This window comes from Nestor notabilis, unplaced genomic scaffold (genome assembly GCF_000696875.1).
Source record: "Nestor notabilis isolate BGI_N333 unplaced genomic scaffold, ASM69687v1 scaffold15033, whole genome shotgun sequence".
In the NCBI taxonomy this organism is placed as follows: Eukaryota; Metazoa; Chordata; class Aves; order Psittaciformes; family Psittacidae; genus Nestor; species Nestor notabilis.
In genome coordinates, this window is record NW_009922615.1 from 1 (window position 1) to 16,422 (window position 16,422).

Genomic DNA, 16,422 nt, shown 5'->3' on the forward strand with positions numbered 1-16,422 from the left:
AAAGGATTTGGCTGGGAGAACGCTGAAGGAGCACAGCAGGGCACAAGATCCCGGGCAGTAGAAAAACAGAAGGACAAGAACAGCAATCACCACAGCACACACTCATACTCCACCACGCAACTCACACCATAAACATTAAAAACATTAACACTTCAATGCCCTTTCCAAACAGAACATTTTATTTAGCCAGTAATTCCATATTTACTACTGGGATTTTGCCTTTTTAAAAATCCATTTTTAACACCACCTGATGCCCAACTGGCTCAGAGCTTCAGGGTACTCTGATATATTTGCTTTGAATAATATACACCTACAACGCTGAAACAAGGTTTTCTTTACATGTTATATATATGGGCTTTTTTTTTTTTTTTTCCAAATGCTTATATCATGTAAGCAAATTTGTTTCTGTTAAAGAATCTGTTTTAAAAAAGCCTTCCCCATTCTATTGGGAGAAATTGTTTTATTCAAACACACGTAAAAGGGTATATTGCTCTAAAGCATAAATTATGTTCATCATCTGGTCTATTTTCTGTAGTACTACAAATCCGTATGACAAAGCAAACTTTTAAAATTCATGTGGGTACAAGCCTCTCAAAGGCTCAAATTCTTCATTCTAGTTTTCCTTCCACAAGCTCTTCTATTAAGTTAGAAGTGAAACCAGTTTAAATAAAAAGCCAGTAATGTAAAAAACAGCTACACATGGACATAACATACATCTGGATAGTGTTCAAGAAGATAGACAGATTTTTGTCTTAGAAAATGGTACTACAGAGAATCATGGCAGCACATGCCAGAGGAAAGCCAAGGTGCCATGCAGACAACTGTGGTCCGTGTGGACTCAGCATGTGAGCAGCAATGTAGAATCTGAACTGACATAAGTTACAACATGCTACTGTGCATATCCTACAACACATATGGCATGCAGAAGAACAGAGAAGGAAAAAAAAGAACCCCTATACTTTTTTCACTAAAATAAAGTTAAAATATATTTCAAAGGTGGCTAAGAAGAGTTAATGTGAATGCGACTTACTAAAAATCTGCCCTCCTGCAGCATTCAAGATCCATCAAGGCAACGTGTTCCTCACACCCCCACTTTGTTTGCCTAGTTTAACGTGCCCAATGTTCATTTATTAACAGATTACATCAAAAGGCAAAAAGTGTTGACACTCCTTCTACTATACTCTAGTACCACATGTTTTCTAAGCACTCAAATCAATTTAAAAAAAAAAAAAAAAAAAGGGTTGGGGGGAATTATCAAAGTGGTATGTGGTCAGACTGTGTGCATTTCTCTCTCCCCCCACCCATATAAATACATATATAATTAAAGACAGGCACATACCACCCATCTTTTTGCATTTTACCAGATTCAAATTTTTAGGTCTTCCAATCTTTTGAAAGGAAAACCCCAATCACGCTATTTGTTTGATAATGTAACCCCCATTCCCTGAGGAGGCATATACTAAAAATGATTAAAATGTATAGATCGAATGGGCACTTTTCATCAAATTACTGTAGTTGCAATACTGTATCAGCCTGTGAAGATGTTTAAATTCCTGGTAAATTCCTTCTGGTACACAGTCATAAACACTAACATGAAATACTGTTTACAAGCAGCGTGGAGGAGTGGATGAATTACAAGAAAGTAAAATATTGTGGGCACCCATAACATAACATTTCACGTATTTGTGACATACATATCAATGTGTCAAAAGTTCTCTTACAATTAAGTCACAGATGCTGTGCATTTGTGGGAGTACAGTGATACAGAAGTGTAGTGGCACAAACAAAATGTACCCAAAATAACATTTCTCATATGCAGAAAATTACTTATTTGCAAGTATTTTCACTGAAGCAGAAGGGGAAAAAAAAAAAAATAAAAAATATTAGCAGTAGTATCCCTGCTTTATTCTTGTCTACTGTCCAGCTGTCCTAACAGGTAGGCAAGGAAACAGAGTTCAGCAATAGGACTGAGCAATGTATTTCTCTACTAATGCCAGTGAGTTTATAAACCAGGGATAACAAAGCACTTGAACACAAACTTCTCTACATCCGTCACAAATAATTCAGGCTGGAAATACACTGTTTCACAAACCTCATATCTGTATATGTTACTGAAACAGCTTCACATTAACCTACTTTTGTCCCAGTTCCTAAGTGACAGAAGAGTCTAAAAGTGATTTAAAAAAGCAACATTACAATTGCCACCCATCATCACTACCACACTGCTAGTAGTCCCCCACTGATTACCTAGTGCCCTTCACCATGTTAGACCAACTTATGGGGGAGGAAACCTCCCTCTTTTCCTGGATGAAAAGTGAGGTACAGAAGTGTGGAGATACGCAGAACCAAATTGCCTTTGAAATGAAGCTGCTTCTACAGCATTATTCATTTGAATAATGATTACATATATAAGTAAAGCAAAAGCTCTTGTGTGAAGTGTCAAATAACTGCAATTATTTCCATATAGAATGGAAATACATGTTTTACTGTCATCCTAGTCCCATCAAATACAGTAATTTTCCAGTGAAAAACTGGTTTTCTTTTCAACAGTGTCAATTCAGAACTTTATGGTGTTTAAGTAAAACGTTGCTGGCATTCATGTATGTGTGTGTACACATAAACACAGAGATCCTGGTTTACAACTCAACCTTCGCTTTCAGTACTGGCTTAAAAAAAAGTTATCTCCATCAGAGGTAAAAAATAGAAAAAGAAAGAAGTGCCCAAGCTAGCCCAGAGCAGATACAGCAAAAAAGGCAGTAGGTTTCAGGGCAGCCACCTTATTGGTTTCCTCTGGTTTTGCTCCAGCAATCCATGGCATTGCACTCCATTGCTTGTCCTTCCCAGGCAGCGTTTTCACTTGGAAAATGTGGTCTCCTTTTTTCTATTTGGTTTTCATTTCATAAAACCAGTGTAAATCAACAATCAATGAGACAGACATGCACTATACATAAACATAAAACCAATCCATCTGAAACTGACAGAACATACTAGATAAACAAAAATACTGAGATAAAATAACTTGGAGGGGCCTCAACTTCAATACAAAGAAATCAACACAGAAAATACACACAACCACATAATAAAAATTAAGTTATGCTTTTATATACATGTCTATTTTAACCAAAAATATATTTACAGCCATTAAATGAACGAATGTGTCGTAGACAATTGAAAATTAGACCAATGTTTGTACCTATGCATATACCACTATACAAAGAAATATTTGGGAACTATTCAGAAATTTGAGGAGTATTTTCTTGGCAGTAACCATAAATTAACAAAATACTCATTAAAGAAGTGATCCATACAGTCAGTGACTGCTATCTGTAGGCACATATTCACAGGTCAGATTCCTTAAATCTCCTATTGAAATAATGTCCTATGAACAAAAATAATTTGGTAACAGCATGCAAGCTTAAGTGGGGTGAAAGTTCACCTCTCTAGGAACTGAAGAGAATACTTTAGAATTTAATGGGATAGGACAACATTACATTTAGAAGGGAAGGGTAGGAACAGTAGTGAAAGAAAACAGTAACAACAGAAGATAAACTGATTGCTTTTGAAGACTGATTTGCTCTTTTACTTTATGAAAGAAGCAACAAATAACTCTGCAACGGCGAGAGAAATTTGGGTAGTTTTCTTGCCACAGGTATTGAGGGTGACAATTGTAGAATATTGTTTTCCAGACTGCTGTTTTAAGGTTCAGGAAGGAAGGAGGTACAGAGAAAAAGTAGATATATTCATTTTACAGACTTTTGGAGAGTAAGGTGAGAAAATTTTAACAAGTACATTAAATACATTCCAAAGAAGTCAACACTATACATTAACTGATCGTATAAGGTCTTTCTGAAACAACACACAGGCTGTGTGTTTGTTTATGCATAAGCTGTCTATGAAGAGTTAAAGAGTGGGAAATGGAGGGGAAAGTTCTACTGTCACTGAAATGTTCTCTCCATCAATCTGCGTAAATAAGAGTGAAATTTCAGCTGTCCTTAACACAAAAAAATATGGCCATCACCTCCATTTTTTTTCTAGTGATTCGAATTAAGTTGCTCTTGAAGAATAAAATTCCACACATTGTTTAAAGTCAGGTCCAATGGTAAGTGCTAAAACATTAATGTATACTTAGTACAAACAAATATCACATTAGTCAAACAAAGTGTTAATCTAAAGGACAACCTGCATTTACTGTATTACATACGGGGTTGCATGAAAGGCATGTGGACAATGTCAGCAGTGACATACCCCTTGTGTCTGTAGGGACAGAGGTGTGATACGCCGCTTTTCCCACTCATTTGGGCGTGGTTCAGGTGTGGATTCCATGAAATTGCGCTTGAGCTCACTAATGCTAGCCTGGTGTTTCAGTAAGTCGTCCTGGGTCTTATCCAGGTCCTAGCAACCCGCAACGTAAAACAAAGTAGGACAAAACATAACGACAAAAGCAAACTTAACTGGGAAAAATAAAACAAAAAAAAAGGGGGGAAAAAGAAACCAAACCAAGAAAAGTGCCTTGTGTCTGAAGAGCTTCACTTCTTTGGAGTGCCTTGAAATAAAAAAGTTTAAGGGTATAAAGGAACCATGATTTGTTTGGGTTTGTTTTTGTAATGAACAGCCACTCTCACACTGTTTCTTCCGTATTTTAGGGCAAAGAAAAAATAATGCTGTGCATGGTTATTTAACTGAGGGCTATTTTTATCCGAAATGTGAAACTACCAACCCTCTGAATCAATCATAATTTCCAGTAGTTACTGGCTTTCACCTGAAATTTCTAAGTCCAGAAGCAAACACTTAGGGATATTGCACAACATTACTGAAGGTAGCTGTAAGAAAGAATAGTCTAACCCAAAAAGCATTATAAAAATGCATCTTTCTTGATATTACAAGCTCCATGAAAAATACTTCTGTGAAGACAACGCTACAGGGCCAAATACGTGAGCAGCTAATACCTGTTTAACTTCAGAAGGACTACTCATTATATCTGTTATGTAGGCTTAAATTTACTAGAAGGATGAGATTTAAAGACTTAAAGCCTGGTATCTACCACTTTAAGAACCTGACAGCAGACACACCACTCAAGTAGGGATAGTTTTTATGCATGCCAATACCGAAGGAGCATTCTCTCTAAATTGCATCTACATAGGCAAGTGCCAAAGGGGTCACCATAGCATGAATATTGAATTATATTTTGTGATGGCTCATTGAGGCCAAGCTGCAGCACCTTGGATCAAATAACTACAAGCTCGTCTTTCACTTTGTATCAGATACAGGAGCAGACATAAGGATCAGGAGCTATGCAGAAATGTAACTGTTCTGGTAGGTCGGCAAAAAATTATCGCCTAGCTTTCTTGAAAATTCATTATCCTTTAAATACAATGCTGAGCTCTGAGCAGCAGATTTCACTCTGCTTTCATAATCTGTCGTCCTTCCAGCATGCCAGGTCTTGAGAAAAGCCTATGATGGTTATGCACACACTATCACAAGAATATTTTTTTTTGTATTCTGTGCTGAAATTTAAGCCTCAGACCCATTTTTAGTATGGAACTAAAAGACTGGAGATTAAAATCGAATAATATCAATGTAGATATAATTATTAATTAAGCTTTAATGAAAGAATGTAATCAGATATAATAATTTACGTAAAGCAGCTGGATTTTTTTACAAAGATTTTACATACTTTGTAACTGAATATTTTGAAATTTTACTTCCACATTTTGGTTAGGATTTTCATAGTCAGTGCTCACAATGCAAAGACACTTTGTCTTAAGTCACAAAAAATCCAAACCCAGTACAAACTCATTAGTTCCCGATTTCTTTTCACTTACATATTCAAATAACAGTATGAAGCTGCACATCTATTTCCTAATTCTACAAATATTCTCACATGCACTTTGAATACTAAGAACTTCTCCCCTTCTGGCAACTCAGTAGGTTCATACTGTGACAGGATCAATGCTTCACTTTTAATCTAGGACTTACAAATGTGACATTAAATATGTTCCTCTAAAGTATGTATTTTCTGAGTGAAGTAAAATCTTATGACAAAGGCATTCTATTACACAACTGAAGCTCATAACAATCACATCATCATTTTAAAACCTGACATAAGGCACTTTTCTTGGACTTTGTTAAAACACAGTTACACAACACAAACTCTCAGTGCTTTAGTAAGTTACACACAAGCAAAGTTTCAGTAGTGATCAAAAGCTGCAAAAAGCCAGAAAACATATTAGTTAGGTTACTGTGATCCATACATCTCCTTATTACTGAACAAACCCAATGATTTTTTTAAAAAACCCAATTTTTGTGACAAAGGGAATTATTTATAGCCCCATCTGGATGATTGAAATAAATGAATAACATTTAAAGACAAAGGATTTTCTACAATTTCTTCAGTTACTAGATTAACAAACTATATGGAAATTCAGTGACAAAACACTATGCATTAACATACTGTTAAAAGCTCTTTTCTTGTTGCTCATCTTCAATGAAAACCAACCTTTAAGGAAGAAGGAATTACTTCCATTTGAAAAGTGAAAAAAAATAAAGCAAAGATTTCAGAAGCGTATCTTAACATTCCCCTTAAAAATCTGATCCTCACATACATTTCTTAAAACTCCTACCATAAATGAACATCAGGACCACAGTTAGGTTTTTTTCCATACTTCTACCACTGTTTGTGCCTCACTAACTCTCTTTATTCACATAATGCATGTGATAAAGGTTGATTAAACTGGCAAAAACTAGATACCCTGTTCACCAGAAGATGCCCACATTGAGAAGCAATGTATAAAAATCCCATTTAGCATTATGAATTGGACCCAAGTGTTTGCTTTATCTAAATAGGGCTATTATTCCCAATTGCCACCTTGAAAACATCTAGCAAAAATATTAAAAATGTACACTGAACTTTCAAGCTGAAGGGTTTTTTTATTTGTTTGGATGTTTTTGGTGGTTCCGTTTGCTTTGAATATAAACTCAGAAACTAGAATGGTAACATGCAACATTTCCAAGCTGTTTTTTCCCCCATGCACTTCATGCACTGTGCCTGTACAGCCTGCAAGTGACCTCCCATCCCATGCAGCCTGGCAGCCCGTGAGAAGGAAGAGTGTTGCTTATATTGTATACAAACCTCCAACATTAAATTGCTATGTCTGACATAAATATTTTCCCCGTTTACTCTCAAGGAATTGCTCTGTGAAATTAAGCAACAAAAAAAAAAAAAAATAAAAAAAATCAAAATGAACATAGAATGCACCAGCAAAAAAATAAAAAAAAAAAAAAGACATTTAGAATCAGACAGTTAAATAAAGGAAAAAAAAATGTTGAGGTGAAAAGGCACTATTCAGACTAAATCCACAGAAAGCTCGGGGTGCTATCAAGGCAGGCAGGTACAGCCAGATTTAACTGTAAAAAACACAACCATGCACCTTCTGCTGTGCTTCCTCCTCTTCATATCCCACTTATGCAAGCATGTGGTGAATTATCAGGAAAAGGAACTGTTAACATATGCTTCCAGACTAACACGGAGGCTTCATCTCTTTGTAAATGCTGCAAAGCGTGCTGTATTTACAGACCTTTACTGTTTCGGCCCCAGCTGTTGAAATTATTAAGCGACTTTGGTCTTCCTTCACCTACATTTCTGGAGAATGGCTGAAGCAATATTTGGCATAAGTGGCATGAAAAATGGAAGTTTCACACTGTGTCCCTTTCCTGCTGTACTTTTCAGTGTTTTCCCATATGGAAATTTTAGAATGAGTACAGAAAAACGGATAATGATATGCATAATTTCTACAGTAAGCGCCTTTAACTCTGCAACAAGTTGATGGGAAAATGGAATTTAATGCATGAGTTCGTTTGGTGAGAGAGTCTAGGATTCAAGTCAAGCACCTAACTATCTAGATGTATTTACAAAATATATTTACAAAGTATCTTAATTATTTTAAGGATGTTGCAGTCTTGGGATGAGTTATTTGCACCCTACCCCCTTTTTTAGGTGAATATATTCTTTCTCAAACTGCAGTGCACTCACTGGAAATGACAGCTGATCTTTATATCTTACCTACAAGTATTCTGAATACCTTATGGAACAGCATTGTTTAAAATGCAAACAGCTTCACAGTTTTTCCACAGGTACTGATATCAACTGCTAGTCTTAGGAAAAGATGCATTTAGAGGTCAAAACTGTTCAAGTACATAAATTTGAAGACGGGTTCACTTACTGCATATACTGCTGTGCATAATGTGGGACATACCACATTTTAATTTATTTCTTGCTTATCTGGGTTCTATTTTCTGCACCTTTATGTTACAAATGATGCGAAGTCTTTAAATTAATGTTTTCCATTATTTTAAACTTAGATTGGTGGTTTTAATGGCATGTCGTGTTTAGTTTTAATATATATATTGTATTGATTTAATCAGTTGAGCAAACTCTGTTAAATGTAACATTGGACAGGCCCTTCCCCTTTTCAATTCTGTAGTATTTGGATTCGTATTTCCTTTGAAGATCAAAATAAAACACTTTCTTTTAGTGGTATTGCTGTACCATGCACAGTAGACATAAGGAAAGGAGGCATTTTTTCAACCCCTCCAGATGATCAGAGCAATGTATTAGTGTGACTGAGGCTTCTGTACAGCAATTTTAACAGAGTATTTCAAAGAATGTTCAGACTCCAGTGATTAAAGTCTGACAAAATCTGCAATCCCAGCTCATGAACGAAATCAGTCTCCACCTTATCTGCTGCTAGAAATTAATCAAAGCTCTTAAAACCAAAAAAAGTGCCTTGGACAGACTTAAATTTGCACACACCCTTGTAGACCACAAACATCTGAAATCTGGATTAACAAAAGTGTTTAAAGTGTTCAGTTTTCTGAATTTAGCACTTAGGAATTTCACTTTTTGGATCTAACTAGAATTTGAAGATGTGCATTCCAGTCAATGCACGCAGAAGACATGCATTTTAACACAAATTGATAGTGAAAGCAGCACAACTTGCAAATAGCATCAAGTAATAATGTATCTATTATTACACAGCACTTTCAGTATTCAGATTTATGTGCTTGTAAACATTTTGAACTACAAAGCAACTCTACCTGCAGCTCAGTATCTGTGGAATTATGCATGCTGTAGGATTTCAGACAGGAAAAAAAAGCCCCCCAAGTTAGCCATCCATTTACTAAATACCACAATGGCAATTTTTCACAAATGGGAAAAGTTAGAAAGATACAGGTATACACGTGTGTGTGTGTATTCTTTTATATATATATATATGTACAGACATCTACATAGACATATCCCTCTACTAGGAAGTGTGCAAAACTGAGCAAGCTTCTGGGAGAATAAGCATAAAAGCTATGTGCAAGTACCAACATTTAAGCAACAAAATTACACACCTCCTCTTCCTCTGCTTTGTCATTCAGGTCATTGTCATTAGAGCCACTAAAGGAAGTTGCCTTAGGCTCCAGGTAGCAGAGGGACAGAGCAAGAGGAAAGGAAAATGTGAGAGAAAAATAAATTGACTGGAAAGCAGACAGAAGCAGCAGGAAGATGAGGAGAAAAGAGGGGATGAAAGAAGGAGACGTAATAGGAATATAGTGCTGAAGCCCAGGTGGGAGGAAAGAAACGCAAACATCAGGAAGGCTAGGAAAAGTAATATAACCATTCTCATCAAGCAGCGAATGGAAACTAAAAGAAAAGCATCTGATAAAGCTGAATGAGACACACAAGTCAGTGCTTTTGTACTCCTTTGTATAGATTTTTCCCTCGACAGCTGAGGAGCCTTGGCTAGCTACAGGTCCCATAGATTCAAAGGTATTATTCAGTGAAGCTATTTTGTTTTCATTATGATCTGCTATTTCTTCCATGGAATTACACTCTGAGGTGTCTGGGATGGCCAGAAGGGGCTCCCCACAGGGATCTTCCTCAGAAATATCTGAAAGCATGTCCATCTCAGGGACAGGTGACAAATTTCTGGATGACACAGAATGGATGGGTAGTGATGATGGGTGTACATGAGTGAGCTGAAGAAAAAAATTCTGTGCACAGTGGAAAATGAAAGCACAACAAAATATGAGTTTGAAGGCACAAGAAAAGGGGAAAAAAAAGAAATTATTAGTTAGTGAAAATTTTTACTTAGAAGCAGGGATAGCTCTACTAACGCGACAGAAATGCCAAATAAAAATAGAAATTCCCTTGCATTTTACAAGCGGCCAACTTATTTACTTCCGTGGATTATAAAAGGAACCCATTATGAATGTTTTGTTCTCAGGCTATAGAGAATTGTGTACTTTTCAACTGTAACAGTCACTTAAAACAGATGGAAGCGGACAGACATTCAAAGGCAGAAAGGTCAAGGGACAGTGCAGTACACAAAAGACAAGCTAGCACTTTGATTCTTGGGTGTATAGCCATTTCCTCTAAGACTTAAAGAGAGCCAGAAAGTTAAAGAAGTATCTGCACTAAGGGGAAAAGAAAGCTGTTCACACAATTGGCTGTGTAACAAAACCTTACTGAACAGCTTCCTGAAACAACTTCCCAAAATACTGCTTTTTTTCTTCTTTTGGTTAAAATATTGAAAGATACTACCACTTTGAAAACAAGGGAGTACCATCATTTTACCAAGCCCACAGTCAAAACACAGCAAATTATTTTACTATTTTCTCCAATAAGGAAACTGTGCTAATTCAAAATTACTTCAACTTACAAGCAAAAAAGACCACACACACAAAAATAAAACATAACCCAAAAACACCAACAAAAAACACACACACCCCCCCAAAAAAAAAAAAAAAGCAACTGTTGGTATTTGTTCCCTTCCTACACTTGAATGCAGCGGGAACATGTGAACTGCACAGAGAAACTCAGCATTCCCCCTTGGAATCAAATCAGTAGCTCACAAAAATGTGTGAAAACAAAATTACTCTAAATGTGACAAAGTTCTGGAGAACCGCCTGAAAAAGAAAGGCTCTCCAAGAGAGACGAGCAGCAGATTTTAGCTGACACTCTGGAAGGAAATTTTTACATCAAATCATACAAGATCTAAATTTAATTTTTTGACCTATTCCCCCAGTAGCTCAAACAAACAAGACAAGTAAATGGTTGGTTGTAACAGGCACAGACCAAAGTACTCAACTTTTCATAGAAATCTACTCCTCAGTCAACATACAAGTTTTTAAAGGATGAAATAATTCTGCAATGACTACTAAAACAATACTGTTACCTACAGTAATTAAATACAGTCATAATATACCCAACTTCTTAGAACGTACACAGCTATAGCTATACTAACTTTTAAGTCTAAATGAACTAAGGAAATTAATAAAACATTATCTAACCTTTGAAACATTTTTTTCAAGAACTCATGCAAGCCCACTGAGAACTCAAATTAAATTTCTAGCAACAAAAGAAACGCTAGCTCAATGCCATTCAGAAGTTTGTAATCTCTTTTGCTTACATACATTTACATTAAGTTAAATCTATGGAAAGCACTTGACAATTTTCCGTTAATATTTTGACATGGTGTTCTGTACAACACCCAAAGTGACAGGCCACACATGGACACACACCACATGAACAAATAACTTTGGTGTGAAAGTCAGCCATACCTTTCCATCCTGAGTCAGTTCTAATTGCGGAGTTTTGACTGGGCTTCCATCTTCTCCAACACCTTCATTTAACTTGGCCTGACCAGCAGCTTCACTGTCGATTCCTTTATCTCCAGCAACCTGCACTCCAGTAGCATGGAAGTCTCTTAGACTTAGGTCTGAGATACCCATGGGAGCTATTAGAGAGCAAAATCATTTTGGTTAATTTAGGTAAGTTGGAACATTTTGGTTTTAAGACTTCTTAACAATAATCATTTTATAGTGATGTTAGCAATGAGCAATGCAAGCTACTTACTGAGTAATACACTATTTTCCAGATTCTTGCCTTTGCAGGAAGTCTGTGATTCTCATCACGGACAGCAACACATCCTTGTAATATAATGTGCACTTAACCATGCAAGGGAGAAAAACCTCACAGTATCAGGTAGGTACTTGATTATCAACTTCTTGATTAGTCTTGGAAGACAAATTGAAAGTACTGTTCTTGTGACGGTGTAAATCACCATAGCAAAAGAGAGAAATAGGCAACAGTGTTTTATGGAAGTTCACTATTTTGAGAGGACTGGTTTAATGCAATACAGAAATAGCAAACAGCTATGCATAAAGCTGTCACAGTATTTTTATTCTGGAACCTTAGCAAAACTGCAGAAACAACAGCTCAGTGAATGTAAGACTTTTCCTGACATGCTTGCGAAAAATGAGGAAATACTGCATATGTATACTTGAATAGAGTCAAAGCACAAGAGAGTGAAGGGCCTTAAATTATTTTTCTCTCTTATTTGATTTGATATACCGTAGTATACATATGAGTAGTGAACACAGATGCTACATGTCCGATACAGAATTCTGCATATATTCACAGAAGTGCCATACAATTTAGGCAATGACTAAGCTTACTGTTTAGGTTACCTAAAACTGACAAGTAACCAAAGTGGCTTTGTCAGATCACCCATCAGAAACTGAAATTCATGTATTTGGCAGCTGACATTCTGGCCATCTGTAACGTCAACACTTTGAATGTCGGTCAGATCAGAACAACAACACATAATGTAATCATTACACTGAAGAAATAAGCCAAACTTCATACCTCCATCAAGGCTTCTGGAAACACGCTTGCTTGAAGTGCGTTCAAAGTATGGAGCTGGCCTGTCTATAAGGTTGCTAGCCTGTCTCGTCTGTGCTTGTGTACGGCCACTATAGCGGAACTTGGAACCCAAGGTTAGAAACTTTGCTTTTGGAGGCTGCTCTGGTGATACAAGCCTAAAAAGGAATATGAAGAAAGTTAGTTAAAAAGACCTTATTTTACGTATTTAATAAAGTACTTTAAAGCTCCTTATTATATTTAAACTTCAGTTCACCATGCATGATATGTGCACACCAAGGAAAGATTCTGCAATAAGCTCTAAGAACTTAATTAAACAATGCATGTTATTTATTAATTGCAGTTGAGTTGAAGTGATGCTGATAACCATCACATTCTCCACGGTATGACTAAGCATCTGGGATCCTTATCTTTTGGTGCTGATGTGGTTAAACTGTATTTTTTGTAGAAAGCTGAGGCCATTGTAGGTCCATGTAGAATACCTCTCAGATCTCTCTCCTTAGAATGTTACTTACAGTAGAATCTATATATTCCACCTCCACTGTCTCTTCTATATTCTGACATACCAATACAGCAGTTGCTATTCTTCAAGTTAGGGAATAACATCTCAAAGCTGCATAGAAGGCTGTATCAATTGGAAAAAAAGATCGAGATGGCTGGAGAGTTGTGACCCAACAATAAGAAGTTTAACGAGATAGATTCAGACTCCATTTTCTTTACAATGTCATTTATAGGCTTATATAAGTTGATGTTTGCTGGATGTAAGGATGAGAAAAAGGCATATTGTGAAAAGGGTGAAAAAGAGATTCAGTTACGAGTACTACTAATGCTGGATTCTGCATGTTTGTACCTAAGTGTTAGAGTCAATGTCTGAAGACAAAGTAACAATGTGACAGAATTTGCTATGATGAATTCTGGTTTGTTCCATCAGGTTTTGACATCACACGCGTTTGAAGAAAAAGATCCTCCACACTTCTCTGGAATCCCTTCAGTATGAGGACTTAAAGCTCTTACTCATCTAACTCTCATTGTTTATACTTTGTTTTTGAAATCTGAGCCATCAGCTTCAACACTGATGGAACTGTTTGACCCAGTGCCATCCTTGCTGATACGGTAAAACAGTCATCACTGCAGGAACTCTTCCCAGTCTATGTTCCTCTAGAAAGGCTTCTCATGTTGCCTCCTGATCAGTGTATGGCTTCAAACAGAGGCTCACCCAGCATGGCTGTCTCCATGACTTATTCTCCCTCTGCATAAAACCATCAGAATATTCCAGATAGAGCTTTCTGATTTGAGGATCTGAAAAGAATGAGAAGCCAACATTGCTAGTGGCTCAGCCTTGGCCAGCAGTGGGTCTGTCTTGCAGCTGGCTGGCATTGGTTGTATTGGACAGAGAAGCTTCTAGCAGCTTCTCACAGAAACCGCCCCTCTGTATTACCCTCCTGCTACCAAAACTTTGCCATGCAAACAAACCAAATAAAACTAGTGAAAGGTTACCATTTTCTCTAACAGATGATGTCATCTACGGCCATTCTATGATTCTGTGTTTACGGCTTTGTCAGAGCTAGCGAGAAATATCCAATCCTGCATGCCTAAGATGGATATACTTAGGCACCTGAATCCTATTGTGTTCCAACAGACTTTTTTAAAGAACACAAAATTCAAGACAAACTAATCCAACCTTCTGCACAAAGGCCACTGATGAAATAAAATCACTAGTATCTGGAGCTTCACTTTCATTGCTTCTATAAAACAACCTTATGCAATCTTTGTGACAATTTATTTCTCCACATGATTTCCAAGACAGAGTGCATTATGCATTAAGAGGAAGAGGCTAAAAGGGTTTTTCCAAGGTTATTTCTCTTCTTTATTTTCTAGTCTTGGCAAGGCTACAGCATTAACTGCCAGTTTTTATTCTTCCACCCTGCTGAGATAAACTTTTAATCTTTTAATGTGGAAAAAACAAGAAAACCAATTACTTCCTGATTAAGGGCAATTGAATGGATTTTTTTGTATTACATACTTAATTACATAGAATAACTGAAGACTATCCTTTAACATTTTAAGACATTCTGTGGTGACACTGAAAAAATCATGGAAGCTTCAAATAAAACATCATAAAGCAGAATTCTAAGCAGTTTTCTGCAACTATCGTTTAAATTGGAAGTTGCAGACTAAGCTTAGCTCAAAATATTATTGTAGATACATAGTCTGACTGTATTTCTTAAAGTAGATTGTTGCTCTATGAAAATGGTACTGGAATCCTATAAGGTTGTATCACAAGTGAATCCAATGCCTTTTTATTGTCATTTCGATATAGTTCATTAGAAAATTTTATTAATAACTTCATTTCCCATATATTAGAAGATGAATCTTAATTATTTGAGAAAAACTGAAACATTGCAAAAGACAACACAAGGAGTCTCTCAATGTTATATAGTGCATGTTAAGAGATCTGGAAACTAAAAATGTACATCTAGATTCAATACCATTTACTGTGGTATCATATACAAGCTTTACACATGCTTTGAAAGAGCTACAGTCTCTTGGACTGTAGCAGTTGCATTCTGATTTTTATCTTTGGAGAAAAATAGAGCTGGATTTGTTTTACTGTTTTTAAATCAGGATGATGGCTTCTGAGGATTTTCTGTCAGTGACATCAGTGGAGTGTATGGATTTTCAGAATTATTCAAGCATTTGTTACATAATTCTCATTATAATGTCATTTCTACCAAGTAAAAGCCACTTCTGATTGGATTAAAATCTAATTATTTTTATTATGTCAGAATTTCTGTAGCAAGATTATCAAATATGTGAAAATGCTCCTAAAAACTTACGTATTTTCAAATGGTAGTTCTCAGTGTAGGATATCTGACTTCCATAAAATTTTTTTTTTCCTATTCTGGTCCATTTATTTCTTATATAATTAGGAAATAGTTTCCCAGCAACACAAATCATAGCATGAGTTATTTGAAGAGTGTTGATAAACTTTCCACTGCAGACAGAACTGCATGCTATTTGTGGTAACACACATCATCAGCCAAAAAAAGATTTCAAATTTTAAAGAATAGAATATAACTTAACTAACGAATTCTATCAAATATGGGGGGGGGGGGGGGAATCTCTGATCAGGATTTAAAATAGTACTTCCAAATTAAACATTTTGAGACTGACTGCCAATCTCTGTACAAATTCTAACATTACATGGAAGAATACTCTACATTAATGAAAATGTGAATACTGAAACCCATCCAATATGACAGTTCCTGTAATGAAATGCTTACGTCTCATGGTCCCCAGGTTCTCTGTCTAGCAAGTATACTTAGCTTAGACTAGTATTCAGCATCAGGATTGCATCTACCTTAAAACACAGTTGCTTTTCTAAAATAAAAACACAGGCAACTGAATGGAAGCTTACCTTTAAAATACCCCAGTTACTGTACTCATTTGAAGCAAGAAACCCAGATCCAGTGCCCATTCAATGCATAAGAGAGTCAACCTAAATCTGTGATTCCTGGGCTGCATGGGGCATGTGCACTCCCTCCTGGAGTTTGTGCTATTATAAAAATCAAATCAGGATTTTTCAAATTCCTTTTCAATGGAGGAAGTAGAAAGAGAAACTACTCTGTGCCTTATTGTTAAAGTGCTCATTTACAAATAGACCGTAATTTTAATGACTAATTCAGAATATTATGTTTATCAGTTGCTGGGGGGGA

The 16,422-nt window shown here is 36.3% G+C and overlaps 1 protein-coding gene across 1 annotated transcript in view; it reads right to left on the minus strand.

Moving 5' to 3' along the window:
* Nucleotides 1-2,725: 2,725 nt before the first annotated feature.
* EPB41L2 (erythrocyte membrane protein band 4.1-like 2) overlaps nucleotides 2,726-16,422 on the minus strand; it is a 45,776-nt gene continuing 32,079 nt past the window's right edge. Inside the window, exons 10-14 of the mRNA XM_010011722.1 lie at nucleotides 12,692-12,864; nucleotides 11,605-11,780; nucleotides 7,130-7,192; nucleotides 4,246-4,392; nucleotides 2,726-2,881 (exon numbers count right to left, since the gene is read on the minus strand). Coding sequence (XP_010010024.1) covers nucleotides 2,726-2,881; nucleotides 4,246-4,392; nucleotides 7,130-7,192; nucleotides 11,605-11,780; nucleotides 12,692-12,864 — 715 coding nt within the window. The remainder of the gene's footprint in view (nucleotides 2,882-4,245; nucleotides 4,393-7,129; nucleotides 7,193-11,604; nucleotides 11,781-12,691; nucleotides 12,865-16,422) is intronic.